Source organism: Alosa pseudoharengus, unplaced genomic scaffold (assembly GCF_046254945.1).
Source record: "Alosa pseudoharengus isolate Yale_2024_CS ecotype anadromous, Long Island Sound unplaced genomic scaffold, YU_APseudo_1.1 YU_APseudo_1.1_scf_1, whole genome shotgun sequence".
Classification (NCBI taxonomy): domain Eukaryota; kingdom Metazoa; phylum Chordata; class Actinopteri; order Clupeiformes; family Clupeidae; genus Alosa; species Alosa pseudoharengus.
The window spans coordinates 10,487,505-10,504,704 of NW_027468564.1; the positions used below are offsets into that span (position 1 = coordinate 10,487,505).

General features: G+C 41.3%; 2 protein-coding genes across 2 annotated transcripts in view; both read right to left on the minus strand.

Annotated features, from left to right (window-relative positions):
* LOC143136509 (NACHT, LRR and PYD domains-containing protein 3-like) overlaps nt 1-17,200 on the minus strand; it is a 207,213-nt gene that overhangs the window by 40,536 nt on the left and 149,477 nt on the right. The gene's annotated exons all lie outside the window — the stretch shown is intronic.
* Nucleotides 6,512-11,667, minus strand: LOC143136898 (tripartite motif-containing protein 14-like). The gene is made up of 5 exons (XM_076297544.1): nt 11,316-11,667; nt 10,686-10,856; nt 9,923-10,096; nt 8,525-8,571; nt 6,512-7,307 (listed from the first exon to the last, which is right to left on the minus strand). Exons 1-5 carry the CDS (start codon nt 11,432-11,434, stop codon nt 6,763-6,765), a joined length of 1,056 nt encoding a protein of 351 aa, XP_076153659.1. The 5' UTR covers nt 11,435-11,667; the 3' UTR covers nt 6,512-6,762.

The window sequence follows — 17,200 nt, forward strand, 5'->3', positions numbered from 1 at the left end:
AAATGTGCCGAGTTCTGAAACAAACTACCAAGATTGCCTCTAAAGCCAACTGAAACCCCAGAACTGTAGCCTGGCGAGCCAGACCCACATTAACATGTAGGGTCTGGACACTCACCGTTCGCAGTGCTCAGTCCGAGGGGCGGGATAATCAGTTGTCTTTCAAATTCCCTCTGCACGCAATAGGACAGCGGCAGCGCTATGAGTCCCATGCGTTTCCCACCAGCGGAGCTAGTTGGCTAGTTCAAACGTTTGCCAACTTAATAAAAGCTTAACTCGTGTCACACATTGCCAACAGCAACATCCATCTTATTTGTTTTCAAGTAGCAGGGAATTCAAGCCAAACCGTTGCAACTCTGCCATCAATCATTATGTTAAGCCCACCTAACGACTCTATACACGATTTCATTGGCCCGTCGAAGTTTCGGTTTCTGGAGCTCACAAGCCAACGGAGAGTTGCTAGACTAGCCCTTGCTGCCGCTAGGGGCGCGTCTAGATTTCTAGGCTACCAGAACTGCCATTTGAGCCAAAAAATATCTTGTAAACATCATAAGCATCTCCAGAAGCACAGCTCTGAGTTTGGTGAAGGCTTATATTATCTCTGGATTTTGTCTGTCTCAGCACCAAGTAGGCCTGGTTGTTCATGTTGCACAGATGCACTGTAGAACTTCAACATACGTGACTCCCAGTGGCTCAAACGAAAAGTGCATTTTCTGTTGGGAGAGTGATGACAGACAACACGGAGAGGGATAAATGACAGCAGCAAGGTTCCCCTTTATCTCATACAAATCGTGCATTATTCGTACGGATCAGACAAATCGTGCATTATTCGTACGGATCAGACAAATCGTGCATTATTCGTACGGATCAGACAAATCGTGCATTATTCGTACGGAGAGGGATAAATGACAGCAGCAAGGTTCCCCTTTATCTCATACAAATCGTGCATTATTCGTACGGATCAGACAAATCGTGCATTATTCGTACGGATCAGACAAATCGTGCATTATTCGTACGGAGAGGGATAAATGACAGCAGCAAGGTTCCCCTTTATCTCATACAAATCGTGCATTATTCGTACGGAGAGGGATAAATGACAGCAGCAAGGTTCCCCTTTATCTCATACAAATCGTGCATTATTCGTACGGATCAGACAAATCGTGCATTATTCGTACGGATCAGACAAATCGTGCATTATTCGTACGGAGAGGGATAAATGACAGCAGCAAGGTTCCCCTTTATCTCATACAAATCGTGCATTATTCGTACGGATCAGACAAATCGTGCATTATTCGTACGGATCAGACAAATCGTGCATTATTCGTACGGAGAGGGATAAATGACAGCAGCAAGGTTCCCCTTTATCTCATACAAATCGTGCATTATTCGTACGGATCAGACAAATCGTGCATTATTCGTACGGATCAGACAAATCGTGCATTATTCGTACGGAGAGGGATAAATGACAGCAGCAAGGTTCCCCTTTATCTCATACAAATCGTGCATTATTCGTACGGAGAGGGATAAATGACAGCAGCAAGGTTCCCCTTTATCTCATACAAATCGTGCATTATTCGTACGGAGAGGGATAAATGACAGCAGCAAGGTTCCCCTTTATCTCATACAAATCGTGCATTATTCGTACGGAGAGGGATAAATGACAGCAGCAAGGTTCCCCTTTATCTCATACAAATCGTGCATTATTCGTACGGATCAGACAAATCGTGCATTATTCGTACGGATCAGACAAATCGTGCATTATTCGTACGGAGGGGGATAAATGACAGCAGCAAGGTTCCCCTTTATCTCAGACAAATCGTGCATTATTCGTACGGAGAGGGATAAATGACAGCAGCAAGGTTCCCCTTTATCTCATACAAATCGTGCATTATTCGTACGGAGAGGGATAAATGACAGCAGCAAGGTTCCCCTTTATCTCAGACAAATCGTGCATTATTCGTTCGTTAGACGATCTGTCATGGATTTGCACTGAGTTGATTCTCAATAATACGGAAACAAAATGTGTTCTGTATCAGTTCAATACTGAACACATCTTTTTCCTTTCAAATACGGGACGATTCCATATTTCAACCCTAACTTTGACAACACTAAAACACTTCATAGCTTTGTTTTGCAGGGATTGTAATATACATTTCAGTCAAGACTACCTAGTTAATTAGACCAGATAGTTAAATACTATTTGTAATGCATACTGTTTCATTTAACGGTATGGCTCTGTAATGGGAGACCCCTGCCCTTCCACATGTAAACATGAAGAGCCTAAAGCAGAGAGAGCAGCAGATAAACCCCCCATGGGGTACAGAACAGAGCAGCCATCAATGCAGCAACTAGACATTGATAAGGCAGATGTGTGAGGAGGAGATGGAGTACAGAACAGACCAGGCATCAATGCAGCAACTAGACATTGATAAGGCAGATGTGTGAGGAGGAGATGGAGTACAGAACAGACCAGGCATCAATGCAGCAACTAGACATTGATAAGGCAGATGAGGAGGAGATGGAGTACAGAACAGACCAGGCATCAATGCAGCAACTAGACATTGATAAGGCAGATGAGGAGGAGATGGAGTACAGAACAGAGCAGACATCAATGCAGCAACTAGACATTGATAAGGCAGATGAGGAGGAGATGGAGTACAGAACAGAGCAGGCATCAATGCAGCAACTAGACATTGATAAGGCAGATGTGTGAGGAGGAGGTGGGGTATAGAACACACCAGGCATCAATGCAGTCAGCAACTAGACATTGATAAGGCAGATGAGGAGGAGATGGAGTACAGAACAGAGCAGGCATCAATGCAGCAACTAGACATTGATAAGGCAGATGTGTGAGGAGGAGATGGGGTGGAGGTGGGGTACAGAACAGAGCAGGCATCGTCAACACTAAACAACCTCAAAGCTTTCACAGTTCTGCAGAGATTGTAATGAACATTTGTGGTAGAATTGTAGTGTTCTTACACAAGAATTGGCAATAGTTATACGGAACAGTTGTTGGGTGTATCTTACCCTTGTTGCTGCATGAGGTAGCACTGTTCCCCATCAGAACTGTGTTTGATCTCCTTCTGTGAACTGACTGTGTGTTTGCAGCTCTGGGCCCAGAGGAAGGCGGTAAAAGGGACTTGGTAAGTAGCGTTAAGAGAACCCAGGCCATCTGTACTGAAAAAGCTCAAACAATATAAGTTATTAGATTTGATTAGATTAGATTCAACTTTATTGTCATTTAGCAGAGTACAGGCACAGAGCCAATGAAATGCAGTTGACATCCAACTGGAAGTGCAAAGAAGCATTAAGTACCAAGTGCAGGTAGAGTATGGCTGTGTAGACAATAGAGATGAATAATGTACAGTGTATAGTTGGATAAATACAGGTTTCCAGATGACATGTCTACAGAGATAAATAGAGTATATATGTCGAGTATTTAAATAGACATTCTATATAACTTATATATACGTTATATATATATATATATATATATATATATAACATAATCTTGCACCTTCTCATCTTTCAAGCCTCCTGACCCCTTACCAACCTACACGCACCTTACGCTCCACTGATGCCCACCTCCTATCCACCCCCACTGCACATCTCTGTTCCATGGGTGACAGGGCTTTTAGCGTGGCTGGCCCCAAACTCTGGAACTCCCTTCCACTCCCACAAACTCTGTGATTAATTAATCTGAATTAATCGCATGCATCCATTTTTGCTATGAACATAATTATCTTAAAATCAATTTCGGCAGATGAGTGAATCAATGAAGAGCCAAACCAACATTATACAACAACATTATAGACTTTAAAGTTCAACGTCTCTCTTTTATTAATTTCCCCTCTGGCTCAGGCATCAGCGTAGTTCCTGGTGTCAGATTTTTAGTATGATGCAAATGACTGAAGTTACTACTCACTGTCAATGGCATGTGCAGAGTAAGCTACCCTAACACCAAGGTAATGTGTGGTATACCCCCCATGATTTATCCTTTTTTTTGACCATTCAAACATGTTGTAGATGTTGTAGAAATCCTTGAATTTCCCCTTGAGGATCAATAAAGTATCTATCTATCTATCTAGATAGATAGATAGATAGATTTAATAAGGGAGTTTGTCAGTTAGTTAGTAAGTTTGTCAGTCGTAGTCTAGGCCTATAGGCTAAGCAAACAATACGTTAGCAAAGTAACTTTAACAATACTACGTTAGCAAGGATGGCGGCCAGCATTATTATCACCAAGAGGTGTGCTAACTTGTAGGCCTACCTCCTGATTGCTTTGCATTGAGGTGATACCAGAGCCAGGCGACCTATTAAACATACTCTTGTGATATTTCAGACTTGACGAACTCCCATTATAGGCCTAGGCAACGGAAATTCCTTACTGCAGAAATAGTAGATTGATGCTCCTGTCAACAGGATTAGTATGGACGTTCTTCTTAACAACGTAGGCTAAACGTTTCATTCAAAGCAGCTTTCTCGTCTGCGTCCTTCAGTCACTATAGCCCCACCCTGCACTGTGTCAAATGTCACCACGAAATGTGATTAAGCAGCTTTATTTTCTTTAATGCCTTAATATTTCTGTAATTAATTAATCAAAGTTAATGTGTTATTTTGACAGCCATTATACTACTGCAATACACTAATCTGGTATAGTGTTGCACTGAATAGAGAGACGATCTTGGTGGTCAATGCATGCCATGTCCAACTACAGAAAAAAGGAAGTTTGAAGAAAGAAATCACAAAATAAAAATCACATATATTCTGTTTTGGTATGGCATAGAAAACAATGAAACAAATCAACTGACAACAGGTTCATCATATCTCCTTTTCAGAATCTTTATTCAGACATTTAAAAGTCAGTAACACATTTTATTTACATATTTTAAGTCAGAAAAACAAGCATGTTTTTTCTATGTCAACACATAGGCCTATATAAACACTGACACCTCAGATCAGCAAATAATTTTTCAAAGAAATTCAGCAAATAACTAAACTTTAGGGAGAACAGAATACATCATATTGTTGTTGTTGAAACACTTATAATCCACACATTCATTTTGTTAGGAGAAGAGCATAATATAAAGAAAGCAATATCAGCATTTGTTTAGTTTCACCAGAACAGTAATTATATAACTGAATATACATATCAATATCTAAACAGCATCTCAGCCAGACCCGGCGGCAGACACAAAATCACGGACGCGCACCTTTCCAGGGGGGGCACGGGAACTTAAATTGATCACGGTAGTTTAAGCTTACACTTGACAAAACATTCTAATGTGAAAATGTAGATGCAATTGTTGTAAAATGGTGCAGCTCCTTTAAGAGAGCCCCGCGCGCAGGGATGGAGAGAGAGAAAGCGCGAGCGATATGTGTGTTAGAACTGAGATGCATGTGGAAAAAGAAGACGTGCAAAAATAAATCCGCAGATAAAACCAAAATCCTCGTTCATTTGCTAACCACTTTCAGATAGAGTGTTAGGGAGTTAGCCCCGAAGTTACGGATAACTTCGGCCCTGTTCTCCGACTAGGTCAGAAGAAAAAAACAGTAAAGGTTAACGCTATCAAACAAACCCAGAAACTACTAGGCCTACTTCTACTAACTAACTACGATATGAGATATAGCCTACCTGTGAGCCGATAAGCTATTTGTCATCGGATGACAGGGGTTAGTGCAGAAGTGAAGTAGACTGCGCCACGTAACCTCCTCTCCATTTAGGTGATGGGCTTAACTAATGTTCCTGATTGATTAGCTACGGAATAATACAGATTTTACAAGTGTTATTTGCTACTTGCTAGATTGACAAACAATATAGGCCTACATTTAATAAGTGTTCAAAATCAATCTATGGGATTGGGGTTGGTTGGAGCAGCCAAGCTCGTCCAGGGCGGGCACGGATGACTTCCAGGACGGGCCTGGCCCCCCAAAGCCCCCCCATGCCGCCGGGACTGATCTCAGCATTACACATGTGTATCAACAGGAGTGTGTGTGTGACTGGTGTTCCTGCAGTTCTTTATACAGTCTATGGGCCAAAGCTGGAGCTAATGCCATAGCAACAAGCCCTGCTCCACTGCCAGGGCCACAGATCAAGCATCACAATGGATGTTGCTACGGTTACATGGTTACTGCGGAATGTTTGAGTATCTGGACTTGATGAATTTAAGTCTGAATTTTGTTAAATAGACAACAGTATTGTGTTATACAAACCACACACACACACTTCAAAAATATCAGCTTGATGACTGTGATATGCCAAAATATATATCAAAAATATATAAAAAATAATGTAATACCCTCTTTACTAAAGTTGTTTGTAAAACAGCTTCTTGTGCCTACAAGCCTGTATTACATTACAGTGTCACACACACACACACACACGCAAATCTAAAATCTAAAAATGGAGGAAAATGAGAGACAGAGAGAAAGAGGAAAAGAAGGGGGGGGGAGACTGAGGGTAGAGAGAGAGAGAGAGAGAGAGAGGGAGAGGGAGAGAGAGAGAGAGAGAGAGGGAGAGGGAGAGAGAGAGGGGGGGGGGGTGGATGTACCTGTTGGAGGAGAGAGGGAGGAAAGAAGAGATTAGAGACTGGTAGAGAAAAAGAGAGATAAATAGAGAGACAACAGTGTCATACAAAAACACACACACACACACACAAACCACACACACACACAACACACACACACTGAACAAGAGAGAGGGAGAGAGAGAGAGAGAGAGAGAGAGAGGGAGAGAGAAAGGGTGGATGTACCTATTGGAGGAGCTCATGTGATCTTGCACAGGGACACTGAGGAGCCATAATAAATAACCCTAAACCCTGGATAGAGGTGCTCAGTGAATGTGGAGTGGAACGTGTGCAGGTGGGTGAGTGTGTCAGTGGAGACGCTGTAGAAGGACAGAGTGCCGGCCGGCCAGTCCAGGTAAACTCCTACTGTTCTGGAGCCGGAGGAGGGGGCAGGTATGTCAGTGTGTTTATTATTGTGCTGGACAGAGTAACTGTGATCAGGAGAGCAGCGCAGACTCCAGGACTTGGCATTCCATCCCATTATGACGTCATCACTGCCCCCTTTCCTCTTGATGCTTTTATAGGCCACAGATATATAAACTCCATCATCTCCACTCCACTCAGCCTCCCAGTAGCAGCGTCCAGTCAGACCCTCTCTACACAACACCTGAGACCTGGAGTCAAATCTCTCTGGGTGATCAGGATACGGCTGCTTCTCTCTCACACGTGTCACCTTTCTGTTCCCCTCAGAGAGAGAGAGACGTCTGTGTGCTGTGTTTGGGTCCAGTGTGAGATCACAGGCATCTGCAGACAAGAGAAGAGAACATGAGAACACACACACATACAGAGATAACATGAGAACACACACACACCATGTCAACACAAACAAACAAACACACACACACACACACACACACAGTATGTCAATACAAACACACGCCCACACACCTTAACAACACACACACACACACACACATACACATACAGAGAGAACATCCTCATCAGAATATGGGGAACACACACACACATATACAGACAAGAGGAGTGGGTGGAATGGGAACACACACTCCTACTTAATCTACCAACACACACACAAACACACACACCTACTCAGTCTACCAACACACACACTTACTCAATCTACCCACACACACACACACTCCTACTCAATCTACCAACACACACACACACCTACTCAATTTACCAACACACACACCTACTCAATCTACCAACACACACACACACACACTCAATCTACCAACTCACACACAGGTACGCACACACACACACACACACACTCCTACTCAATCTACCAACTTACACACACACACACACACACACACACATGCCTACTCAATCTACCAACACACACACACTCCTACTCAATCTGCCAACACACACACACACACACACACACACACACACACACTCCTACTCAATCTACCAACTCACAGACACACACACACACACACACACACACTCCTACTCAATCTACCAACACACACACACTCCTACTCAATCTGCCAACACACACACACACACACACACACACACACACTCAATCTACCAACACACATACACACACAAACACACACACACTCCTACCCAATCTACTAACACACACACACACAAACACACACACACACACTCCTACTTAATCTACCTACACACACACACACACACACACACACACACACACACACTCACAAACACACACACACTCCTACTCAATCTACCAACACACACACCTACTCAATCTACACACACACACACACACACTTCTACCCAATCTACCAACACACACACACACACACATACACACACACACACTCCTACTCAATCTACCAACACACACACCTACTCAATCTACAAACACACACACACACACACACACACACACTTCTACCCAATCTACCAACACACACACACACACATAAACACACACACACACTCTTACTCAATCTACCAACACACAATCTACCAACACAATAAACAATAATAAAAAAAGAAAAAGAACTTACATCTCAGCAAACGTGGTCGTGCTCTGTCTAAAGAAGCATGGTCAGTTCTGTAAGAAAAGCAAAATGTCAGAAACATGTACCATTTGACACATGTCAACACTGCTGATTTTCTATTTGTGCCACCTGTGAATTGTAAGGTGATTTATTATCCCACAGAAAAGTCTGCTGCCATATATAAATCACGCCTCAAGGCTCCTTTAGTTCTCAGAAGGAGACAATCATGAAGTAAAAAGCCCCAACACTGTCTATCCTGTACTTAGATAGAGTTAGTGAGCAACCTGAGTACTATCTCTGAATAACAAATTCACTTTCCAACATTGAAACTCCATTATTTAATGCATGATCAGGGACCACCATCAACACAAGCAACTCTTTCTGTTAATCTTGCAGCATGGAATCTGAAAGGCGTTCAGATTCGGTAAAGTCATGAATGTTTATGGTCAATATGCTTTCTCGGATGTTTCCTTAACATTTGGCTATGCCTGCGAATTTGAATGCACCTCTAAATATTTGCACTATTGCATGCTGCATCAAAGAAATAAATATATTTCAGTGTAAAGCAGCTAATATAATACACATTTGAAAATAGGCCGGTACGCTCGGTATGAAGAAATAACTATAGTCTCCAAAATGGAGACAATCAGCACGGTTCCATGCAGCAAATAAACGGTTTCAAATCAGTTTATTGGGAATAAACCGAATATGCGTGTCTTGTAAACACCTCATTCTGATTGAAATAAACCGAAAAAGGCCATATTCAGTTTATTAATAAACCAAAGCATAAGCCTGTTTTAAACGGAATATTGGGTCATGAAAACACTTTAAACGGAATATGCTCCCAGAAGGAAGAGTGTTGTAGGCCTGCGCATGCTCAATTCCCACAGAATTAGGATTACATGATTGATTGATTACATGATGATGAACCAATTGTCTCTCAGGCACTTTCCTAATCATGGCAAAACATCGCACACACTTTTGGAAAGACGAGTAGACAAACTTATGTCTTGCAATCATGCACATCATGGAGTTCATCGACGGGAGAAAATGTCGTAATAGCGACGTTTTCAAAAAGTTTTGTTAAAAACTTGATGAGGATGGCTATCGATGTACACTTGAACAAGTGAAATATAGATGGAAGACCCTGAAGCTGTTGTATTATGCAGCCAAAAGAGGGAATTCCACCAGTGGAGATTTACGTCAGGACGTTGGGAACCTATTTCCTAGGGTTAAACAGCAATACGCTCAAAATGTGACATTCTACTTGCTTGTAAACAGGTTAAACGGAATATTGACAAAAACGGAATTTGGGCAATAGACTGATTCAAAACGGTTTATTCCTGGCATGAAAACGTGCTGAATGTTTAAATGTGCAACAATGGGGGTTCTTTCTGAACATACTTCAGTATCTCCAGTTTACAAACAGGATCCTCCAGTCTAGCAGATAACAGCTTCAGTCCTGATTCTCCAGGATAATTGTAGCTGAGATCAAGCAGTTTTAAATGGGAGGGGTTTGAAGACAGAGCTGAAGCAAGAAAACCACAACCCTTCTCTGAGATGAGACAATCAGAGAGCCTGAGAGAGAGAGAGAGAGAGAGAGAGAGACTCTAGTAAATTGAATATCATGACTGTGATGCGAAGTGTGGAGGAGATATTTATTGAATTAGTACACACTCCTCCTTAGACACATTTGTTTTTACAGTTATCAAACTTTAACTGAAAAAACTTCCTATCAGCACTATATCTATTCAGCACCTAAATGACATTGTTGGGCAGTGGACTTTAAGAATAGGCATTATTATTAATAGTTCTAAAAATGATAGAAAATACCAATAGACTACAGAACTGCTCCAGTGCTCTAAATAAATGTTCAGCCACCATGTAAAACACACTGTACTTGGCCTCTGGCCTCGTGCCTGATTGCAAATAACAGCCATGGTGATATCTGCTATCGATGCCACTCTCACTCGTGCCATATTACTTTATTGTAACATAATGTGTCACGGACTAGACCAATCCAGAAACAGATTTTGAAACTCTAAGCATAAGCAATAAGGTTCAGCATGTTCAATGCTACTTTTTGGTTCTGACCAATTGATGTTATATTGTCATGGTTTTTCTCCCTAATCAGGAAATCTAAGATGATAATAAAATGTATACCCACCTTAATGTGTGTATTTTGCAGTTAAAACTGGACAGTCCTTTTGAGAGAAGCTGAACTCCAGAATCCCCCAGATCATTGTCACTCAAGTCCAGCTGTAGTAGGGAGTTTGGTGATTGTAGAACTGAAGCAACAATCTCACAGGATTTATCTGTGAGTTTACAGTCAGCAAATCTGCAACGACATTTGACAGAATTATGACAGAACTCAACATATCACTATGCAAGGTTACTTTGAATCAAATCGACTAAATTTAGTGAAATGCAAAGAAAATGGTACCAGTCTAAACAGTTGATGCTGCATTTAGATTTGCTGATTATTGATTGATTCATAATTCATTTGTTGCCTGTAGTGAGGACTACAGTCCTTCTGCAGTAACAGTAACAGGGCACATACTGTAGCCTACTTGTAAACAACACTAGAATTACATTAGAAGCGCATTTACTCCTGGGTTTCCCACTTTTCGTTGATTATGGTATCTGCCAATCAAATGTACTGTTGTTTTAGTGTATGGAGACACTACAGTAGGAAATGTATTTTGTTATTCAAAAGTATGTATAAACAAACACATAAATAAATAAATAAATAAATCCAGACTACAACTTGATGTTTCTGGTTCTCTAGATTACATACTGAAGTGTTTCAACTTTGCGGTGAGGATCCTCCAGTGTAGCAGATAACAGCTTCTGTGCTGATCCTCCAGAATGATTGTTGTTCACATACAGCTCTTTCACACAGGAGGGGTTTATCATCAGAGCTAGAGCCAGACAGACATAACCTTCATCTGATACACCACACTTGCTGAGTCTGAGAGAGAGAGAGAAAGAGAGAGGGGGGTTATTTTATAATTAAAAGCCCTGTGCACACCAGATACGTCATGAAACCCCGGAGTGAAGATTTCAACTTAACACGTCACATATGATATACTGTAGGCCAGCGCAGTGCAATCGGTTGAGCCCATCAGGTCAGGTCACTCATCCATCCCATCCATGCACGCACGCACAGATAGGGCTATTGGCTCAATTGTTAGCGCGCTCGCCTCCCGATCCGAGGTGATGCTATTTGCGGGTTCGAGTCCGGGCGTGTGCAGGGCTGAATCGCGCAGGTTCAACAACGCAGGTTACATCAGCATAGCCTATAAAACTATGGCAGGCTGCACTGCATCCTGGGTTCAAATACCTAAATAGCCTATTCTAAACTAACATGATGCACATTCCATTTCTGTGAATAAACATAATTTTTCTTTTCATGCACATCATGTGCATCGAGAAGTTCTCTGTTCATTGTTGCAGTGAGATTCCATTCTATAGAGCCCGCCGAAAAAATCATCACACCTTAAAAGGGCTTCAATGAATTTATATTAACAGGGACACCATGTCACCATGCTGATTATATTGCTAATTATAACAACAGTGTGCGGGGACTGATATTGTACGCCTATCTTGCCAGTGGCAGGGGGGTTGCTGTCATCACCCCACATTTCATGAACTGTTGTGAAGTTAGGGATTAGGGATTTCAATTAATAGTACCCACCAGGGCCAGAGTGGAAATTAGATAAATAAAGCAACATTTCAGCTCTTACTATCCTGTAGTTTTTATTAGTAGACTACCAATATTCCACAAGGATAGGTTGATAAGGTAAAAACAGGAAGGAAGAAATAAAGCATTTGAAATGTATCCCACAATTCCACTAAGAGGCATATTGAACTATTGTTTACATGATTTTTTTTTTTTGCATGGGTCAGCTATCATGTTGTTGTTTGGTGATTTGCTCCTTTACTACACCCACTTCTGAGCAAACAAGGCATATAGGTTGATCATGTAACTACTGCTGTCATATACAGTTCTTTCTTACATAAAATAACTTTAATTCATATGGTTAACACTATTATCCTTTCTACTTGTCCCTGTAGTCATAGCTAATTTCGGGCTGATCATTTTCAGCGGGGGACTGGCTGATCTGCTGCTCAGAGGTTTTTGTTTTTAGGCCTAGACTACTGCATACAGATCAAGCTTGAGTTTTGTAATCAATAATTGCATACTATTTGCAAAGTCTATGACTCGCCATATTGGATGATACAAAAAGGCTAATATTTTAATTAATTTAATATGTTGCTTGAGAATAGGTTGCCAATGCTACAACGTCCATAGCCCATTATCCCAATAATTACGCCACTATAATTATGGCTATCTCTCTTTACCAGTTGCCACTTATGTTTGTCTTCTTCAAAAAAAATCTGGAAGCTTGGCACATTTGGCAGCATTTTCCTCCAATACTTTTCGTCTTTTTTACCTGGCCTTTTCAGTCCCTCAAGGCCTCTTTCTACATAAAACACCAACCATACCATAATATGCCACACTAGTCCTAATAATAATCCTTTACAAAGACATGTCTAACACCAACCTTAATGTCTGCAGTTTGCAGTTAGGACTAGACAGTCCCTTAGAGAGAAGCTGAACTCCAGAATCCCCCAGGTCATTGTGACTTAGGTCCAGCTCTATCAGGGAGTTTGGTGACTGTAGAACAGCAGCCACAATTCCACAGGACTTCTCTGAGAGTTTGCATTCAGCAAGTCTGCATAACAACACAAATAAAGACAAAATATTGCAGAGATGGATAAATGTAAGGGATACAATGTGCCCCGATAAATCAACACAATCAAGTGATCTTTTGCAGACCATTCCCATGCCAAATCACATACACATACATAAACACATATACACACACACACACACGCTGTGAGACCTGACAAGACTTCCAATGCACATGTACCAGTACCTGGGCAAAATGATAAATAAAGATGAACTGAACTGAAGTGAACATTTATTACACACACACACACACACACACACACACACACCTGAAAGATTTGTAATGTTATAAGAGGACAAGTGTATACATATAAGCAATTCATTTGTGGCACACCATCAACCACAATCCTGTAATGAAGATGGAATCTCCCAATTCATAACATCAAAATACATCCAGTGTACACCATCTTGCATTTTTTAAACAGTAAAGATACTTGTTTTTAATTTAACAAACTGTTGTAAAATGGGTATTACACATCAATGTACAAACCTCTGCCTAAACCAAAACCCTTTTAAAGTGTCCCAGAGTGGGTGTGGCCCAATTAATCAATTAGTCACACCTGTAGACTATTACTGACAGGCACATTTGCAGAAGCTCATTCAAATAAAACTGTGTTCTAAAACAGTGTAGTGCATCTTCACACATGAACCCAGACTAACTCTGAATTTGCTCTGCAGGAAAGTCTGGGCCCGTATTCACAAAGAATTGTAAGGCTAAAAGTAACTCCTAACTGAGGAATTTAGGAGAAACTCCTAAAAATAATGGGTGTGTCACTCATAATTTTAGGACTTTAGGATTTTTTTTGACTAAGTAATTCACAAAGCATTTCAGCCCTAAAAGTAGCACCTAAGTCTGGGACAGCTTAAAATAAATCGAGAGGATTCCCAACTCACTAAGATCTATTCACAAACAACCCTAATCCACTTTTTGTGGCATTTTACATCACGTCACAATGTTACGGTCACAGGAGCTCTCAATCGTGAGGGAATAATTGTGCATTGTAGGCCTAAAAACTTTTACCTAGGAATTTTCTCTGAAAAGTTATTCACAAAGGCTTCCAGACCTACTCTTAGTAAGGAACTCCTAACTCTAGCTCTTGTTGACATCATTACTCATGCACAAGCTTGACTGATGTGATTGGCAGATGATGCCGGAATGATGGTAAAAACCTCCCCCATGATGATGAGTGACAGGTGACAGGTCTTTGCTGGTGAGTGCACTACACAAGTGCTACAATATGAAGGATGCACGATGATTAATAAATAGCCTAAATGAATAAAGAGTAAGACAAAGCAAATAGCCTAGTAGCATAATGAAATACAGTAGGCCTATCTTTGCAGTTTGAAGCAGTATCTTTGCAACAGGTTTTAAATTAATCTTTAAGACACATAGGCCTACACTGGCAAAGAGGAGAAACGTTACATTTAGTTTACATGCAATGAATGGTTTTGGTTGTTGGTGGCGTTATTGTATCCCTTAATTACAATGCACAATTATTCCCTCGCCATTGACAGCTACTGGAACCGCATGTTCATTTCAAAACATCGGCATTGTGACGTGAAATGCAACAAAAACGCCTTAGGATTGTTTGAGAGTTAGGAGTCCTCTCGACTTCTTTTAAGCTTTCCCAGACTTAGATGCTCCTTTTAAGGCTAAAATGCTTTGTGAATTACTTAGTCAAAAAAATTAGGAGTTCTAAAGTTACGAGGGACACACCCATTAAAGAGTTTTTCCTAAATTCGGCAGTTAGGAGCTACTTTTAGCCTGAACATTCTTTGTAAATACGGCCCTGGAAAAAACCCCATTGACGCCTGTCAAAGAACAGATTAGTCTGGGTTCACCCTAGCTAGTAGTAGACTAGTGACTTAACATTATATTTAGTCACTATAGTTAACACAGTCTCTCCATTAGAAACTCACCGTGCCTTTCTGCAGCACCTCACAGCTGGGATCAGTCTCCTGCGCCCCTCATCTGATGTGTTGTATTTCTTCAAGTCAATCTCATCCAGCACGTCCTCAGACATCAGAAGCATGTGGGCCAGTGCTGAACAGTGGGCAGGAGACAACTTCTGTTTGATGTTCTTTGGTGATGACAAGTATGTCTGAATTTCTTTGTGCATGGAATCATCCTTCATTTCAAATAAGCAGTGGAAAAGATTGATGCATCGTTCAGGAGAGAGACCTTCTCTGTTGAGCTTCTTCAGGTACTGACATGCTTCCTTGATGCTATTTGAGCTGTTGTGTGTGCGGCTCAGTAGACCTTGCAGAAGTCGGTGATTGCTCTCCAGAGAAATTCCCATAAGGAAGCGAAGGAAGAGATCCAGGTGTCCGTTCTGGCTCTCCAAAGCCTTATCAACTGCACTCTTAAGTAACACATGTAAATTGTCTTTTAGTCCTAGTACTGATTGAAGAGAAGATAAAAATGATGGATTGAGTTCATCTCTACACTCATCACTGATGAGGGATTTCAGAGCTTCAAGGTTTTTAGCCAAATACGAGTGAAACACAAACACAGCTGCCAGAAACTCCTGGACACTAAGATGCACAAAGCAGTAGACTTTCTTTTGTTGAGATTCCACAGATTCAGTCTTGAAGATCTCAGTGCACATACCAGAGTATACTGAGGCTTCACTGACATCAATGCCACAATCTTTCAAGTCTTCCTCATAAAACATGAGGTTGCCATTCTCTAGACTCTTGAAAGCCAGCTCTGCCAGCTTCAGTAGTATTTTTTTATGTGATTTCAAGAGCCTCTTCCTATCTGTTTCTTGTCTTTCTTGATATTTCTGATCCTTTCTAGTTGTCTGGATCAGCAAGAAGTGTATGAACATCTCAGTCAGAGTTGTGGGAATTTCTTGGGTGTTGTCCTGTCCAAGCATCTGCTGAAGTACAGTGGCTGCAATCCAACAGAAGACTGGAATGTGGCACATAATATGGAGACTTCTGGATGCCTTTATGTGAGAGATGATTCTGTTAGCCTGACTCTCATCACCAATTCTCTTCCTGAAGTATTCTTCCTTCTGTGGGTCATTGAAGCCTCGTACTTCTGTTACCTGGTCGATGTACTGAGCAGGAATCTGACTAGCTGCTGCTGGTCGTGAGGTTATCCAGATGAGTGCAGAGGGAAGCAGAGTTCCCTGAATGAGGCTTGACATCAGAACATCCACTGATGATGTTTGTTTCCCATCAGACAACTTACTGTTCTGTTCCAGATCCAGAGTTAATCGACTCTCATCCAAACCATCAAAGATGAACACAACCTGACAGTCTTTGTATCCTTCACCATCATTCAGCTCCTTCAGCTCAGGGTGGAAGTCCAGCAGGAGCCTGTGAAGACTGTACTGATCACCCCTGACTAAATTCAGCCCACGGAAAGAAAGGGGGAACATAAAATCTACATCCTGATTGGCTACCCCATCTGTCCAGTCAAGAATGAACTTTTGCACTGAGACTGTTTTTCCAATGCCAGCAACACCTTTGGTCATCACAGTTCTGATGTGCTTCTCCTGTCCAGGTAAGGGCTTGAAGATGTCATTGCAGCTGATTGGTGTGTCTTCTGTGGACTGAGATCTGGATGCTGACTCTACCTGCCAAACCTCATGATCCTTATTCACCCCTTCACTCTCTCCCTCTGTGATGTAGAGCTCTGTGTAGATCTCATTGAGGAGTATCTCAGCTCCTGGTTTGATGATGCCTTCAGATATGTTCTCAAACCTCCTCTTCAGACTGGCTTTGTGATTCTGTATAACTCTCCTCAGGTCCTCATCTGTTTAAAAATGACAAAACAATTCATTAAAACGTCATAATAAAAGTCAATAATAATAATAATTAAAAAAATACTGAAATTATTCATAGACGCATGAACTCATTGCAAATATCCACTAAGCACTAATAAAGAATAAATAAATAAATATCAATATTTGCAA